The following is a 17,533-nucleotide window of genomic DNA, read 5'->3' on the forward strand; positions in this document are numbered from 1 at the left end:
GAGAAAATATGTTAACGGCAGTAACAATAATCATGAAAACACACCTGAAAATTCCAGCTGCATCCATTACAGCTTGTTAAAAGTCTTCGACATGGGATATTGAACGAAATGTTTGAGAATACAATCCCTTGAATACGTGACTTGGAAACTTGTGAGTGGCCTTATTCTGTATGGGAGACTTTTTGTTAAGTGTTAATAATGTTAGATTAGATCACTAGAGTGGAGTAGCGGCACACAGCCTGATCAGATTATTCTTCGCACTTCTCCGGATGATTCTCAGAACGTAGTATCTGACCCCAGGCGTGATAATGGGTAACTACGCACATACCGCCTCACTTTTCAGTCTTAATCGATACCAAGAAAACATCATCCAATTTGCTAAATATTTATTTTTATGGTTTACATACATAATTGCAAGTTAAAGGGAATATTCAGTGCATAATCTGGTGTAATTAATACCCCAAATGGAAATGACCACAGCGACTGAACCTGAAGTACTCTTCGTGATGGTTGTGTGGAGAGAGGCTACTCGTGTGTGTGTGTGTGTGTGTGTGTGTGTGTGTGTAGCCATGGTTGCCGCTGTCACTAGTGTTACTGGTGTTGCTGCTGTTATTGGTGTTACCGGTGTTGCCACTGTTGCCGGTGTTGCCACTGTTACTGGTGTTACCGATGTTATCAGTGTTATTTGTATTATTGGTGTTGGCGCCTTACTATTGTTACCGGTGTTGTTGCTATTACCAGTGTTTAAAGCGTTATCGCTATTGTCACTGTTACTAATGTTTCCGCTGATATTTGTGTTGCTGATGTTATCAGTGTTATCGCTGTTCTCGGTGTGTGTGTGTGTGTGTGTGTGTGTGTGTGTGTGTGTGTGTGCTTTTTTTTTTTTAACGCTATGCGCTCAACACACAGAGATTGGTCCCTGATACGGATCAGTGGTCATTCCTTTGAAAATATAAATAATAATACCTCTTGGTTCCCCAATTAGGCAAAGGTACCTTGGCCTTGGGAATACTGAGGTGGAATTGGAACAACAGGGCAACATACAAATATGAAGAGTAGTAATCAGTGAAACCCAATGGAGAGGACAGGGACACAGTTGTGGCCATTATTACAGCAATTACATATATTACCGTTGTTGCCACAATTCCCGTTATTACCATTGTTGCCGCAATTGCCATTCTTTTCGCAGCCGCTGCTGCCGCCACTGCCACTTTCGCCACTGCCGCCACTGCCATTTTCGCCACTGCCGCCACTACCATTTTCGCCACTGCCGCCACTGCCGCCACTGCCATTTTCGCCACTGCCGCCACTGCCATTTTCGCCACTGCCACCACTGCCGCCACTGCCGCCACTGCCATTTTCGCCACTGCCACCAGTGCCGCCACTGACGCCACTGCCATTTTCGCCACTGCCGCCACTGCCATTTTCGCCACTGCCGCCACTGCCACCACTGCCATTTTCGCCACTGCCACCACTGCCGCCACTACCGCTACTGCCATTTTCGCCACTGCCGCCACTGCCGCCACTGCCATTTTCGCCACTGCCACCACTGCCGCCAATGCCGCCAATGCCGCCACTGCCGCCAGTGCCGCCGTCGTCAGCGTTGCCACTTTCGCCACTGCCACAGCAGAGACAAAAGGTGAGTAAACAAAAGTGGACGAAACGTGCATAGGAAGATAAGAAAACTACAAAACTACAAAAATATCACCTACTCGTAAAGCAAAGATGGAACAAGGAGTGTGATAACATTTAGACAATGTAAATGCCGTGAAGTGAATAAGGAGGCATGGCATGTATGTAATGAAGCGTTAAGGTAGACGAGGAGGCGGCGATGACTTACCCATTTCTAAAGAAGCCCAATTCTTGGGCGTCTGGCACGTAGAGAGCAATTGCTGCTCCCACCACGCACAACACAGCCACGAAGGAGACCAAGAACCTGGAAGAAAGGCAGTAATGAGGAGTGGCATGCGAATGTGGCCTATTTTTTTTATTTCTTTATAGCAGGCCACTTCTGCCGAGGCGCCCATCGCCTCCCAAACCTCCTGTGTCTTTACATCGCCTGGCCCTCGGGACAAACCAGAACATTCTGGAAGCTATCATTCTTGGAAGCTATTATATGACGCATTGGACCAAGTGTTGTGTTGGTGATTTGAATTTGACTTAATAGGGACCTCAATATAATTTCCACCAGCCTTAGATAACCTTGGAGGTCAAATTACAACTATAATTCAAGATCAGGTAAGTCACAGGTCCCTGTGAACTCGAAGCTTTTTTTTTTTTTTTTTATGTAGGAAGGATACTGGCCAAGGGCAACAAAAATCTAATAAAAAAAAAAATGCCCACTGAAATGCCAGTCCCTTAAAAGGGTCAAAGCAGTGGTCAAAAATTGGTGGATAAGTGTCTTGAAACCTCCCTCTTGAAGGAATTCAAGTCATAGGAAGGTGGAAATACAGAAGCAGGCAAGGAATTCCAGAGTTTACCAGAGAAAGGGATGAATGATTAAGAATACTGGTTAACTCTTGCGTTAGAGTGGTGGACAGAATAGGGGTGAGAGAAAGAAGAAAGTCTTGTGCAGCAAGGCCGCGGAAGGAGGGGAGGCATGCAGTTAGCAAGATCAGAAGAGCAGTTGGCATGAAAATAGCGATAGAAGACAGCTAGATATGCAACATTGCGGCGGTGAGAGAGGGGCTGAAGACAGTCAGTTAGAGGAGAGGAGTTGATGAAACAAAAAGTTTTTGATTCCACCCTGTCTAGAAGAGCAGTATGAGTGGAACCCCCCCAGACATGTGAAGCATACTCCATACATGGACGGATAAGGCCCTTGTACAGAGTTAGCAGCTGGGGGGGTGAGAGAAACTGACGGAGACGTCTCAGAACACCTAACTTCATAGAAGCTGTTTTAGCTAGAGATGAGATGTGAAGTTTCCAGTTCAGATTATAAGTAAAGGACAGACCGAGGATGTTCAGTGTAGAAGAGAGGGACAGTTGAGTGTCATTGAAGAAGAGGGGATAGTTGTCTGGAAGATTGTGTCGAGTTGATAGATGGAGGAATTGAGTTTTTGAGGCATTGAACAATACCAAGTTTGTTCTGCCCCAATCAGAAATTTTAGAAAGATCAGAAGTCAGGCGTTCTGTGGCTTCCCTGCGTGATATGTTTACCTCCTGAAGGGTTGGACGTCTATGAAAAGACGTGGAAAAGTGCAGGGTGCTATCATCAGCATAGGAGTGGATAGGACAAGAAGTTTGGTTTAGATTATCATTAATGAGTAATAAGAAGAGAGTGGGTGACAGGATAGAACCCTGAGGAACACCACTGTTAATAGATTTAGGAGAAGAACAGTGACCGTCTACCACAGCAGCAATAGAACGGTCAGAAAGGAAACTTGAGATGAAGTTACAGAGAGAAGGATAGAAACCGTAGGAGGGTAGTTTTGAAATCAAAGCTTTGTGCCAGACTCTATCAAAGGGTTTTGATATGTCCAAGGCAACAGCAAAAGTTTCACCAAAGTCTCTAAAAGAGGATGACCAAGACTCAGTAAGGAAAGCCAGAAGATCACCAGTAGAGCGGCCTTGACGGAATCCATACTGGCGATCAGATAGAAGGTTGTGAAGTGATAGATGTTTAAGAATCTTCCTGTTGAGGATAGATTCAAAAATTTTAGATAAGCAGGAAATTAAATTTAGATAAGCAGGAAATTAAATTAAAGGACGGTAGTTTGAGGGATTAGAGCGGTCACCCTTTTTAGGAACAGGTTGAATGTAGGCAAACTTCCAGCAAGAAGGAAAGGTAGATGTTGACAGACAGAGCTGAAAGAGTTTGACTAGGCAAGGTGCAAGCACGGAGGCACAGTTTCGGAGAACAATAGGAAGGACCCCATCAGGTCCATAAGCCTTCCGAGGGTTTAGGCCAGCGAGGGCATGGAAAACATCATTGCGAAGAATTTTAATAGGTGGCATGAAGTAGTCAGAGGGTGGAGGAGAGGGAGGAACAAGCCCAGAATCGTCCAAGGTAGAGTTTTTAACAAAGGTTTGAGCAAAGAGTTCAGCTTTAGAAATAGATGTGATAGCAGTGGTGCCATCTGGTTGAAGTACAGGAGGGAAAGAAGAAGAAGCAAAGTTATTGGAGATATTTTTGGCTAGATGCCAGAAATCACGAGGGGAGTTAGAACTTGAAAGGTTTTGACATTTTCTCTTAATGAAGGAGTTTTTGGCTAGTTGGAGAACAGACTTGGCATGGTTCCGGGCAGAAATATAAAGTGCATGAGATTCTGGTGAAGGAAGGCTTAAGTACCTTTTGTGGGCCACCTCTCTATCATGTATAGTACGAGAACAAGCTGTGTTAAACCAAGGTTTAGAAGGTTTAGGACGAGAAAAAGAGTGAGGAATGTACGCCTCCATGCCAGACACTATCACCTCTGTTATGCGCTCAGCACACAAAGACGGGTCTCTGACACGGAAGCAGTAGTCATTCCAAGGAAAATCAGCAAAATACCTCCTCAGGTCCCCCGAACTAGCAGAGGCAAAACGCCAGAGGCACCTTTGCTTAGGGGGATCCTGAGGAGGGATTGGAGTGATAGGACAAGATAAAGATATGAGATTGTTATCGGAGGAGCCCAACGGAGAAGAAAGGGTGACAGCATAAGCAGAAGGATTAGAGGTCAGGAAAAGGTCAAGAATGTTGGGCGTATCTCCAAGACGGTCAGGAATACGAGTAGAGTGTTGCACCAATTGCTCTAGGTCATGGAGAATATAGCAAAGTTGTAGGCTAGTTCACCAGGATGGTCAGTGAAGGGAGAGGAAAGCCAAAGCTGGTGGTGAACATTGAAGTCTCCAAGAATGGAGATCTCTGCAAAAGGGAAGAGGGTCAGAATGTGCTCCACTTTGGAAGTTAAGTAGTCAAAGAAGAAGCTGACTACTTTGGATCAAGTGTGTGGTTGGTGGTTGAGTTTTACTTAATAGCGTTCTAAAAATGGCCATCATTGGTCTCGGATGATCTCTAATATCCATTCCACTCCATATTGGTATTCCTCAGGTCAGTTTATCCTTGTAGACCAAGTTTGGAATTGATAGGTTGTAAAGTGTAGAAGTTTGGGAACAAACAAATAAACACACACACACACACACATATATACACATATATATATATATATATATATATATATATATATATATATATATATATATATATATATATATATATATATATATATATATATATATATATATATATATATATATATATATATATATATATATATATATATATATATATATATATATATATACAAACATTTGCCTTTTATAGGTATAGATTAGATTTATTTTTTTTATATATATTAATTTATTTTAAATGTCATGTGGAGATTAACCAAGGACTCAATGATGAAAGAGAAATAATAGACCCATTTTACTTGAGGAGTATGGTGAGGTGGCCACGAGAGCTATCTGTTGGAGCTATGACTATGTGAGTATAATTATGAATTTGAATAAAAATATTATTCTGAGAGTGAGTTTGAATACCAAGGTTAGTAAAAGTAAGTGTGAGTATGGTTGTTGGTTCGGATGCGAGTGCGTTAGTGTGAGTGAAAATGATCGTTTGAATATTAGCGTTAGTGTCAGTCATGAGTGTTAGTGTGTGTTAGTGTCAAGTGTTAGTGCGATTGTAAATGTTAATGTGAATGTAATTTGAGTGATAATGTAAGTAAGTAAGTAAGTAAGTAAGTAAAGTTTATTGCCAATATATGTATTACAGATTCAAATAGAAATTATATTGTACCTTGGCACGGTGTGTCGAGCCGAGGCTCCCCGACATACGAGTACATACTGCAGCTAAGCTGGTTTTAGCTGCGAAACGTTAATTGGCAAGTCAACATTAAAAAAGAAAACCTAGCTATTGATAGTTCAATGGACATACACAAAGATGCATATACATACTGCTCTTACATACATACATCCTCACACACATACACATATACATGTACCTACACTAATATTATAATAAATAAAGCAAACCATATGCTAAACTTTTTACAGTGCATATGTTTATATATTTCTCAGAGCAATGAAATGCTCTTTAGCTTTCCTCTTAAACTGAGAAAAGTTATCACTATTTACATTTTTTTTTTCTTTTTTTATAGTGACAGGAAGATAATTCCATAGTTGCGGACCAAAGTAGAAAATGCTGAACTTAAATAATGTTGTGTGGAATTGAAAGCAGTCTAAATGCGTAAGAGGACTCTACAAATTTAAATGCATTAGTGTCTGGGAAATTTCTAGTGAATTAAAAGAAAACACTTATGAATATAAAAAAAAAAAAATAAATAAATAAATACAATAAATTGTGATCAGAATGTATTACATCTGTTGAATAAAACTTATCCATATTAAAACTTCATCGCAAAATTTTATTTTGAATAATTTTTTACATCTTTAGGAAAGAGAGCCATGCACATGACCATACTGAGACTCAATAGATTAAATGAGGGAAGCCGAGTGTATAGTAAAACACTTAGCAAGGCTTCATTATTGAGATGATTTCATATTTTATATAAAATTCTACACGTCCTGGACAACTGTAAATATACATTGTTTATATGGAATTTCCAATTAAGATTATTATCAATATCAACACATAAAAAAAAATATATTTGAGTAACGCGTTGCAGTGTTTCACCTTCAAGGATTATTGGGGGGATATGATTTGTTATGGATCGATCCTAAAAAAAAAAAATCATTACTTTTATTTATATTAAACCTTAATTTATCTAGTTTTATCCAAGTATTTATTTAATTTAGTTATATTGTCAAGTTTGTATGTAGTGTAGATTACAAATATCGTTATCTTTCATCATCAAGTTTATGTGATCTGCATATATAGTAAATTTGAGTTCTGAGGTAGATTTGACTCAGTTGGTAACTAAACATAAGAACATAAGAACATAAGAAATAAGGGAAGCTGTACAGTAAGTGAGACTTACGAAAAAATCTTTGAATATCAGTCATCTTGCTGATAACATGATATTTCCATAGTACTTGAACTCGTACTTGTTCCTGGACCCAAAGTATCCGTTAAGTATCCAAATAGTTTAGAGTTTATTTATTTATTTATTTATTTATTTATTTATTTATTTATCTATTTTTTTCTGTAGGAGGGGCACCTGCCAAGGACAAGAAAATTATAAGAAAAAAAAAAAAAGGATCCACTGAGGTGCTGATCATTAAACAGAATCAAAAGCGGTACTCAAAAATTAAATCTTCCTCTTGAAAGAGTTAAAATCACAGGAAGGAAAAAATACAGAAGCAGGCAGGGAGTTCCAGAGTTTATCAGAGAAAGGGAATAAAGATTGAGAATACTAGTTAACTCCTTCCTATGACTTAAACTCATTAAAGAGAGAGAGAGAGAGAGAGAGAGAGAGAGAGAGAGAGAGAGGGGGGGGGGTTGTTGACAGAATACGGGTGAGAGAAAGAAGAAAGTCTTGTGCAGCGAGGCCGCAAGAGGAGGGGAGGCAAGCAGTCAGAAAGATCCGAAGAGCAGTTTGCATGAAAATAGCGGTAGAAGATAGCAAGAGATGCAACATTACGGCGATGAGAGAGAGGCTGAAGGCAGTTCAGAACATGAGATATCCAGAAAATAAAGGAAGGTGCAGGAAGCCATCGGGCCTACACGTGGCAGTCCCTGTAAATACTGAACCTCGAGGTCCCACGGAGACTCGAACTCGGATTGTTGGATTCAGAATCCAAAGTGCTAACCATTACACCATAGGACCGCAACAGTTAGATGAGAGAAGTTGATAAGACTAAAAATAAAGTTTCTTATTTCACCCTGTCTAGAAGAGTGGTATCAGTGGAACCACCCTCCCCCTTACATGTGAGGGTGTGGTGGTTGAGAAAAACTGTCAGAGACAACTCAAAACTCCTAACTTCATAGAAGCTGCTTTATCTCGAGATGAGATGTGAAGTGTCCAGTTTAAATTAGAAGTAAAAGAGAGACCAACAAATTTTTAGTGTAGAAGAGATTATATTTGAGAGGTATACTTATATATATATATATATATATATATATATATATATATATATATATATATATATATATATATATATATATATATATATATATATATATATATATATATAGATAGATAGATAGATAGATAGATAGATAGATAGATAGATAGATAGATAGATAGATAGATAGATAGATAGATAGATAGATAGATAGAGAGAGAGAGAGAGAGAGAGAGAGAGAGAGAGAGAGAGAGAGAGAGAGAGAGAGAGAGAGAGAGAGAGAGAGAGAGAGAGAGAGAGAGAGAGATTGGTATACTAGAAGAGGTATACTTGAGTGACATTGTAGAAATAGGGATAGTTATCTGGAAGGTTGTGTCGAGTTGATAGATGGAGGAATTGAGTTTTTCAGGCATTTAACAATATTAAGTTTGCTGTGCCACAATCAGAAATTTTAGAGAAATCAGAAGTCAGGTGTTCTGTGGCTTCCCTGCGTAAACTGTTTATCTCCTAAAAAGTTGGAAGTCAACAAAAGATGTGGAAAAGTGCAGAGTGGTATCATGAGCGAAGGAATGGAAAAGACAAGAAATCAATGATGAATAATAGGAAGAGAGTTGGTGACAGGACAGAAGCCCGAGGAACCTAACTGTTAATAGACTTGGAAGAATAGTGACCGTTTACCACAACAGCAATAGAACGGTCAGAAATTAAACTGAAGATGAAGTTACAGAGAGAAAGATAGAAGCTGTAGAAGGGTAGTTTGGAAATCAAAGCTTTCTGTCAGACTCTATGAAAATTGTTTTGATATGTTTAAGGCATGAGCAAAATTTTCACCAAAATCCAAATCCCTAAAAGAGGATGACCAAGACATAATAAGGAAAGCCAGAAGATCACCAGTAGAGCGGCTTCGACGGAACCCATACTGGTGATCAGATAGAAGGCTGTGAAGTGATAGATGTTTAAGAATGCTCTTGTTGAGGATATATAAAAAAAAAAATAGATAAATAAAGAGGCAGGAAATTAAAGCAAGAGGATAGTAGTTTGAGGGATTAGAGCTGTCACCTTTTTTTAGGAACAGGCTGAATGTAGGTAAACGTCCAGCAAAAACGAGAGGTAGATTCTGAGAAACAAAGTTGGAAGAGTTTGACTAGGCAAGGTGCAAGCACGGAGGCACAGTCTTGGAGAATAATTAGGAGGGAGACCATCAGCTCCATAAGCCTTCCGACGATTAAGGCCATCGATAGCAATGGAAAACACCACTGCAAAGGATCTTTAACTTTTGCTGCTAATCTGTTAGGACATTAGTGTAAATGCAGGAAGCGAGAAACATCTTTCATATGCTGCCTGAGCTGGCATGCTGCTTCACCAAGAGGCGCATAACAATCCATCCCCATCAGACATTAAGTAAGATTCGGTGAAAATTCTCCCACAGATAAGGTTTAACATTTAGTTAAGTTCTGAAGTCTTCAAAGTTTTATGGTTATTGTCAGCCCGTGCGGGAGGTGGGTAAATAATTGGTCAACAAGTCTCGTGATCTACCAAAGTGATCTACCAAATACCACCAGTGTTTGAGAGTTTCACTGTCTGTATCACATTGCCCATATACTATGACACACACACACACACACACACACACACACACACATTGTGCTCTTGAAAAAAATGAAGTTGATGACATCAGTAAAAATGCAACTGTAACTGAACTCGCTCGTACTTGGGCTCAAGTTCAAGTATAAAACGGAATATTTACTTTTAGTATGGTACAACATAATGTACTCAGACCTAAGCCTGGTGAAGCGCTGTGCAATTGTCTAGAGGACAGTTGCCAGTGGGGAGGCAATTATCCTAAGCGAGCAGTCATCTGGGAGAGTTTTCCGTAGGCAGCTGTTCGGGGGAGCAGTTTTCCTAGAACCAGTTGTAGGTATGCATGTGGTGCAGAGAGCGGTACACAAAGGCAATAAAAGGCGCTGTCATCCTCAAGATTTTCCTTACTCTCTATACAAGGGCAAACCTAAGAAGTAAAAAGAATATAGTGACGAAAATAATAATGCTGAATTCCTAAATTTATAACAGAGTCAATGTTTTATTCATATTTGCAATAGAAAAAAAAATGCCGCTATAAAAAGCTCAGTAGACATAATTTAATGTTGCTGTCCGGTTATTTTAAAGATGTCTTGCTGTTCCTCTTTAGAAAGACTCAAAAGATGGGAGTGGCATAAACAGAGTACACAGATAATACTGATATCACCATGAGGGTATCTGTACTAAAATCGCATTTGTGTTGTTCATGTAAGAATTTATTTCCTTAGTAAGCAGTTTGAGTGTCATGAAATGGGAAAGATGGTAAAAAGAAAAGAAAAAAAAAAAACAGATTGAAGCAGAACTACTGTCAATGCATACATCAGTGGCTCCCAAGCGTTTTTTTTTTTTTTCTCCTGCTACCAGTTCACCTGTTTCGATATTCCCTTCCACATACTTCAGACAAGGAAGTCATAAAGGAACTTTCAAGATGCTGCAAATAATCATCAATTACTGATAATAATCATAATAATGAACAAGCAACTCCAGCCATACAGGAGATTTCAAAATACTACAAATAATTGTCAAGTACTGATAATTGTAATAATGAGTAATTAGCAGATTAGAGCATTACATTTTGAATATTACCTGCAGTACACTCTGTGAAAAAAAAATACAAATCTCATTCAGATGAAGTAAACAAGTAAACGAAGGTGGAGACAGTGGAGCAACAGCAGTGGGGAGGTAAGACTGAACTGTTCTGCCCATTCCCTGCCCTAACTATGCCAGTGTAACCAGGTTCATAATATATAATCATTATATTGTGACTAAAAATTATGAAAATCGATCAAAAATACCGTGCCAAGTCACTAAGTAAGGCAATCATAGTATAAGTGTTGATTTCTTGTGTTATATAGTACTTCTTGAAAAAAAAATAAGTAAATTGCCACATTCTATGATTTTTCTTTCTTTTCACGTTGGTTAATACATAATAATTTCTATTTCACAGAAGAGACTTCTTACTTGAGTGTTAAAATTTATCACTGGGAGAAATTTCCCTCAGGTTTGGTAATGCTCATCTGTATATTCTCTTTCCTAAAGAAAGAAATAAAGAAAGAAAGAAAGAAAATAAGGAAAATTGCAGAAAGCCAGTAGATCTACGGATGATAGTCCCTGCACAACACTCATGATCTCTCTAATCTTCGTTAAAGCTCCATATGACTCGGCACTAACATGATTACTGTATCTATTACAACTTTTGTCTGTCTGTCTGTCTGTCTGTCTCTCTCTCTCTCTCTCTCTCTCTCTCTCTCTCTCTCTCTCTCTCTCTCTCTCTCTCTCTCTCTCTCTCTCTCTCTCTCTCTCTCTCTCTCTCTCTCTCTCTCTCTCCCTAGTAGACATGGCGCCTTGTGTTGCTGAGTCGACTGGTTGTGTTAGTTCTCCTGTTCTCGAGGCCTTCGTTGCGAAGGCCTCAGAGGTGGAGGCTGAGTTCCATCGAAGGATCTCGGGGGTGCAGGCTGAGTTTCGTGAGAGGATCTCAGACCTGCAGGCTGAGTTCTATGAGAGGATCTTAGCACCTGTGGGAGGGTCGTGCCCCACCGTCACCTTACCTAGTAAGGCGACGGAGGAGCAGTGGTCGGTTGTGTGCAGGGGAGCCAAGAGGGTGAAGGTCCTCAGGGCATCTTGCGTGGAGACGAAGAATCCCTTCAATGTGCTGGAGGAAGGGAAGGAGAAGGAGGTGGACAGGGCGGGAGGAGGCAAGAAGGAGGGGGCAGATGCAGTTACCCTGCCCCAAGGTAGAGTGCTTGTGTTTGGTGATAGTCAGGTTAGGCACTTAGATAGTGCGTTCTGTGCTAGGGATAGGAAGCGTAGGTCGAGGATGTGTTTGCCGGGGGCCGGGATAGGGAAGGTAGCTGATAGGCTAGACACGTGCTTGGAAAAAGATGGGACCAAGCTCATTGTTTTTCTCAGTGCAGGAGGGAATGACCTTGGTAAGGTCAGGAGTGAGGAGCTTATCAGGAGGTTTCGACAGGCTTTGGATCCCCGTGGTATGTGGTGTCTTGCCGAGGAGGGGAGTTGGTGCTGAGTGGCTGTCCAGGGCTATTACAGTGAATCGCAGGCTCGCGAATCATTATAGGAGTAATGGATGGACGTTCATCGACAACTGGGACCTTTTCTATGGCAGGGACACCTTATACGCCAGGGATGGAGTGCATTTGTCACGCCAGGGTGTTCGTGTTTTGGCCGAAACACTCGAGCGGGAGGTAACTGCACTCCAGCACTTTTTTCGTTAGTCGGGAGGGAAGAAGGGGTAGTGAGGAGAAGGCGAGGGGCAAATTAGTTAAATCTAGAAAGGTAGCTAGCTCTGGGATGGTGAGAATTAGCTTAAGTGTTCACTAAACAAACTGTAAAAGTATTCTGAATAAAATAGACTTGCTTAGAGGAATAGCGAGCGTAGAGAAATTTGATATCATTGCTTTAACTGAAACTTGGTTAGATATGTCAGGAAAAGTATTTAATCCAGAGGTTAAGATAGATGGGTATACAATGTTCTATAAAGATAGGGAAAACAGGAGAGGAGGAGGCGTCGCGTTATACGTTAAGGACACATTACAGTGTTGTATGAACAATAGAATTAAAACAGATAACAAAGCAGAGTCGATATGGGTAGATATTAAGGAAGGATCGCAGTCAGTAGTACTAGGGGTAGTTTACAGACCACCGACCAGTACAGAGGAAATTAACACCTCACTGTGGTAGGAATTAAATAGAACAGGCAGGTACAGTCAGATATGTGTGGTAGGAGATTTTAATTTTAGGAATATCGACTGGAGTCTCATTGTGGGTAACAAGGAAGCAGAGGAATCTCTTAAGGTAATTCAGGATAATTTTTTAAAACAGGTAGTCGTAGAACCCACAAGGGGAATAATATTCTAGATTTAATTCTTACTAACAGGGAAGAAGCAGTCACGCTGGTAGAGGTTGGAGGACAGCTAGGTAACAGTGACCATAGGGAAATTAGGTACAATTTAGAATGGGAAGAAACTGCTAGAAACAAAAACACTAGTAAAATACCTGACTTTAGGAGAGCAGATTTTGAAGAATTAAAAAGGTACCTCCAAGGAGTGGACTGGCAAAGGATGCAGGGTGAGGTCAGGTCAGGAACGGAGTTCAGAGAGATAAGGCAGGATGAGAGAGGTGAGGTGAGGCTCCGGAAGGGAGGAGGAAAGAGGAAGGGGGAGATAGGTGTGAGTATGTTGGAATGTCAGGTCATGCTGAAATGAGAGAGGTGAGGTCGAGGCGAGTAGATGAGGGAGTGGAGAGGATGGTAGGGGACGAGATGAGGGGATTAGGTGAAGTAAATGTAGATGAATTGTATAAATATTTCGTAAAGTTCATACAGGTCAGTTAGCAAATATCCCGTATAGAACAATAAGATCACAAAAAAATTACCCTAAATGGATGACTGCTAAGTTAAAGCATTATATAGGGCGTAAGAGATTAAGGGCAGGTGAAGAAGTTTTAAGGACACAATATAATGAATTAGTCAGAACAGTCAGGAAATTAACGAGGAAAGCTAAGGACAATTATGAATTAAAGGTAGCCAGCCAGGCGAAGACGGACCCCAAGGGATTTTATCAGGTATACAGGACGAAGAATAAGGATACTGTAGGTCCATTAAAGGCAGCAGATGGGGAGCTAGTTAGTTCTGGGGAGGAGATAAGTGAACTTCTGAATGATTATTTTTTAACTGTCTTCACCCAGGAAAACATGCAGGATATGCCAGATAGTGAACAGGTGTTTAGAGCAGATGAGAATGAGAAGCTGACAGATATTTCCATAACTAGGGAGATAGTGGAACAGGAGATAGATAGGCTAAAAAAGTTCAAGTCACCAGGACCTGATGAAATATATCCCAGAGTACTTAAGGAATGTAAAGAGATTATTAGTGAGCCGTTAGTTTCTGTCTTTAGGAAATCACTGGAGTCGGGTGAGGTACCAGTAATGTGGAGGCAGGCTAATGTAGTACCCATCTTTAAGAAAGGAGATAAAACTTTAGCGTCTAATTATAGACCTGTCAGCTTAACTTCAGTTGTAGGTAAAATGTTAGAGTCAATAATAGCGAGGAACATTAGGGAACATTTAGACAAACATAACTTGATAAATCAGTCACAGCATGGCTTCACGAAGGGGAAGTCTTGCCTGACAAACTTGTTAAGTTTGTACAGTAAGGTGTACGAGGCAGTAGATAATGGTGATAGTTATGATATCTTATATCTGGACTTTAATAAAGCATTTGACAAGGTACCCAGTCAAAGGCTCCTGAGAAAGGTTAGTGCACACGGGATAGATGGGAAGGTGTTAGGCTGGATAGGGTCATGGCTTGGTAACAGGCGACAGAGAGTGGTAATAAACGGCTCGAAATCCGAGTGGGTTCATGTAATTAATTAGTAAGGTGCCACAGGGATCAGTATTAGGACCATTGTTATTTTTAATATATATCAATGACTTGGATAGTGGAATTAGTAGTGATGTTAGTAAATTTGCGGATGACACAAAGATAGGTAGATTAATTAGGTCAGAATCGGATGCCATCGCCTTGCAGGCAGACTTAGATAGAATGAATGAATGGACGGATAGATGGCAAATGCAATTTAATATCAATAAATGCAAAGTGCTTAGCGTAGGTAGAGGAAACCCACACAATAGGTACATATTAAACAACCAAACTCTGGTAGGTACAGGGTACGAGAAAGATTTAGGAGTTATAGTTAGCTCTGAACTCCGTCTAGGGAAACAATGCTTAGAAGCCAGAAACAAGGCAAATAGGGTACTAGGATTCATTTTTAGGAGTGTTAAAAGTAGAAGGACGGAAGTAATATTAAAGTTATACTTGGCGCTGGTCAGACCTCATCTAGACTATGCTGTGCAGTTCTGGTCCCCACATTACAGGAAAGATATAGGTCTATTAGAATCAGTACAGAGGAGAATGACTAAAAGGATACAGGGGATGAGGAGTATTCCTTACGAGGCGAGGTTGAAGCTGTTAAATTTACATTCTTAAGAGAGACGTAGGTTAAGAGGGGACCTGATAGAAGTCTTTAAGTGGTATAAGGGTTATAACAAGGGAGATATAAGCAAAATTCTTAGGATCAGCAACCAGGGTAGAACAAGAAATAACGGGTTGAAGCTTGAAAAAAAATTTAGGTTTAGGAAGGAGATAGGAAAAAATTGGTTCTCAAATAGAGTGGTAGATGAGTGGAACGGACTCAGTAATCATGTGTAATCATGTAGTTAGTGCTACGACACTAGAGAGCTTTAAGAGAAGATTAGACAAGTTTATGGATTGGGATAACAGATGGAAATAGGTAGGTGTGTTTCATACAGGGACTGCCACGTGTAAGCCTGGTCGCTTCTTGCAGCTTCCCTTATTTCTTATGTTCTTATGTTCTCTCTCTCTCTCTCTCTCTCTCTCTCTCTCTCTCTCTCTCTCTCTCTCTCTCTCTCTCTCTCTCTCTCTCTCTCTCTCTTTCTCATGGATGCGGTGCGACCAACACGAAATATAAATTTAGTATTTCTTCGGGACTCTAAAAGACATAAATGTCTATTTCGACTATGTAGGTCTTCTCTTTGAGAAAGATATGTAAACCCTTAGATAAAAGTAACTAAATGCACTAAACAATTATTATATTCTACCGTTAGAAGCAAAAAATGTATGTAGATAAGTTGAATACAGGATTGGACAAATTTATGGATGGGGATTATAATTATTGTTATTATTATTATTATTATTATTATTATTATTATTATTATTATTATTATTATTATTATTATTATTATTATATGAATGAACGAAGACGACCCACTGGAAAGCACGAATGCATAAGCCCGAAGGTCCAGTGGGTGGCACTTTACTGATAACTGAAGGTTTAGTAACAGGAAGAAAGCATAGAATAGGAAGATTTGAAAGGACTCTGACGGACTCTGGGATGAAACACCGGGAAAATTGTGATGCATTACATCGATTCACAGACAAGGCACGGTCGTTCAGGCTCGTGGAGTGTCTTGTAGCACTTGCCAGTTCTAAGGGAGCAGGCAAATGACGGTGCAACGGGTGGTTGACATTAGACATAATTTTGAAGAAATAAGACTGTGACCCTACCAAACGTCGATGCCGAAGTTTAATCTCAAGATTAGGGAGAAGAAATTTAATCTGGTTGAGTGCTCTATATAAAAGTTTTAAATTAGACTCAGCTGCAGAAATCCAAACAGAATGACAGTACTCAAAATGAGGCAGTATGAAAGAGTAAAAGCAGCTTTTGGCAATATCATCAGAGGAGTATATCCGACTGCACTTACGCAATAAACCAACTTTTCGTGAGATTCACGACGCAAGTGAACTCAAGTGCAACTCAAAAGTGAGTTTGGGATCAAGGGTGACTCCAAGCAACTTTAGTGAAGAACAATTTAAAACTAGTACTCCATTGACAACAATATCAGGGTGAGGAGGAAAAGGCGTCCTTGATCGACTAATAACCATACTGTGAGACTTACTCGGGTTTAGTTTCATACACCACCGATCACACCAAGACATAATCCTTGAGATATCTCGAGTGAGAACATTAGCGATTCTCTGTCCATCCTGAGGGGAAGGAATTACTGCATATAAAGTGGTGTCGTTAGCATAAGCAACTATATCAGACTCAATCGTACACCACATGTCAAGAGTGTAAATAATAAAAAGAATAGGTCCCAGGACGCTTCCTCGTGGAACACCGGATATAACTGGACTAAAGGAACTGAAACAGCCATCAACAGTCACACGCTGCTTTCTATCGGTTAGGAACCCTGAAATAATTTGATGGAAGCGGCCACCAATGATAAGAGATCTGACTTTAGACAGGAGGGCTTTGTGGTTAACACGATCAAATGCAGAGTTAAAGTCAAGTGAAATTCCTCTAGATTCATAAACAGCATCAAGAGCAACTTGAATGTCGTGTGTTATGTAAACAAGAACATTAAAAGTACTGAGACTTTTTCTAAAACCAAACTGATTAGATGGCAACAACTTATTAACATCTAAAAAAAACGTGTGAGACGCTTGGCTAACAGGGGCTCAAAGATCTTAGACAGATGATAGCTGAAAGTAGATAGGTTTGCCAAGTGTAGGCCTGACAGTTTCCTTAAGCCGGAGAAGAGAGCCACAGGATGTCAACAACGTGACACAAACTCACCTCATTCTGTAGATGTGAGCAGACGAACGAGCCGCGAGTGAATGAAGTGTGACAAGCCCCTGGCCGTTATTTATAAGCGTTATACCTGTGTGTGTGTGTGTGTGTGTGTGTGTGTGTGTGTGTGTGTGTGTGTGTGTGTGTGTGTGTGTGTGTGTGTGTGTGTGTGTGTGTGTGTGTGTGTGTGTGTGTGTGTAACAAATTTCGACATCAACACTAATTTCAGTGTGTTGCCATGGCACACACACACACACACACACACACACACACACACACACACA

The 17,533-nt window shown here is 40.3% G+C and overlaps 1 protein-coding gene and 1 non-coding gene across 2 annotated transcripts; both read right to left on the minus strand.

Moving 5' to 3' along the window:
* Positions 1-371: 371 nt before the first annotated feature.
* On the minus strand, positions 372-17,314 carry LOC135093551 (uncharacterized). The gene is made up of 3 exons (XM_063992904.1): positions 17,256-17,314; positions 1,841-1,936; positions 372-1,618 (listed from the first exon to the last, which is right to left on the minus strand). Exons 1-3 carry the CDS (start codon positions 17,258-17,260, stop codon positions 1,063-1,065), a joined length of 657 nt encoding a protein of 218 aa, XP_063848974.1. The 5' UTR covers positions 17,261-17,314; the 3' UTR covers positions 372-1,062.
* On the minus strand, positions 7,695-7,766 carry Trnaq-cug (transfer RNA glutamine (anticodon CUG)). Its single transcript has one exon. It is a non-coding gene; the product is annotated as a tRNA-Gln (tRNA).
* Positions 17,315-17,533: the final 219 nt, after the last annotated feature.

This window comes from Scylla paramamosain, chromosome 43 (assembly GCF_035594125.1).
Source record: "Scylla paramamosain isolate STU-SP2022 chromosome 43, ASM3559412v1, whole genome shotgun sequence".
NCBI classification, from domain to species: Eukaryota; Metazoa; Arthropoda; class Malacostraca; order Decapoda; family Portunidae; genus Scylla; species Scylla paramamosain.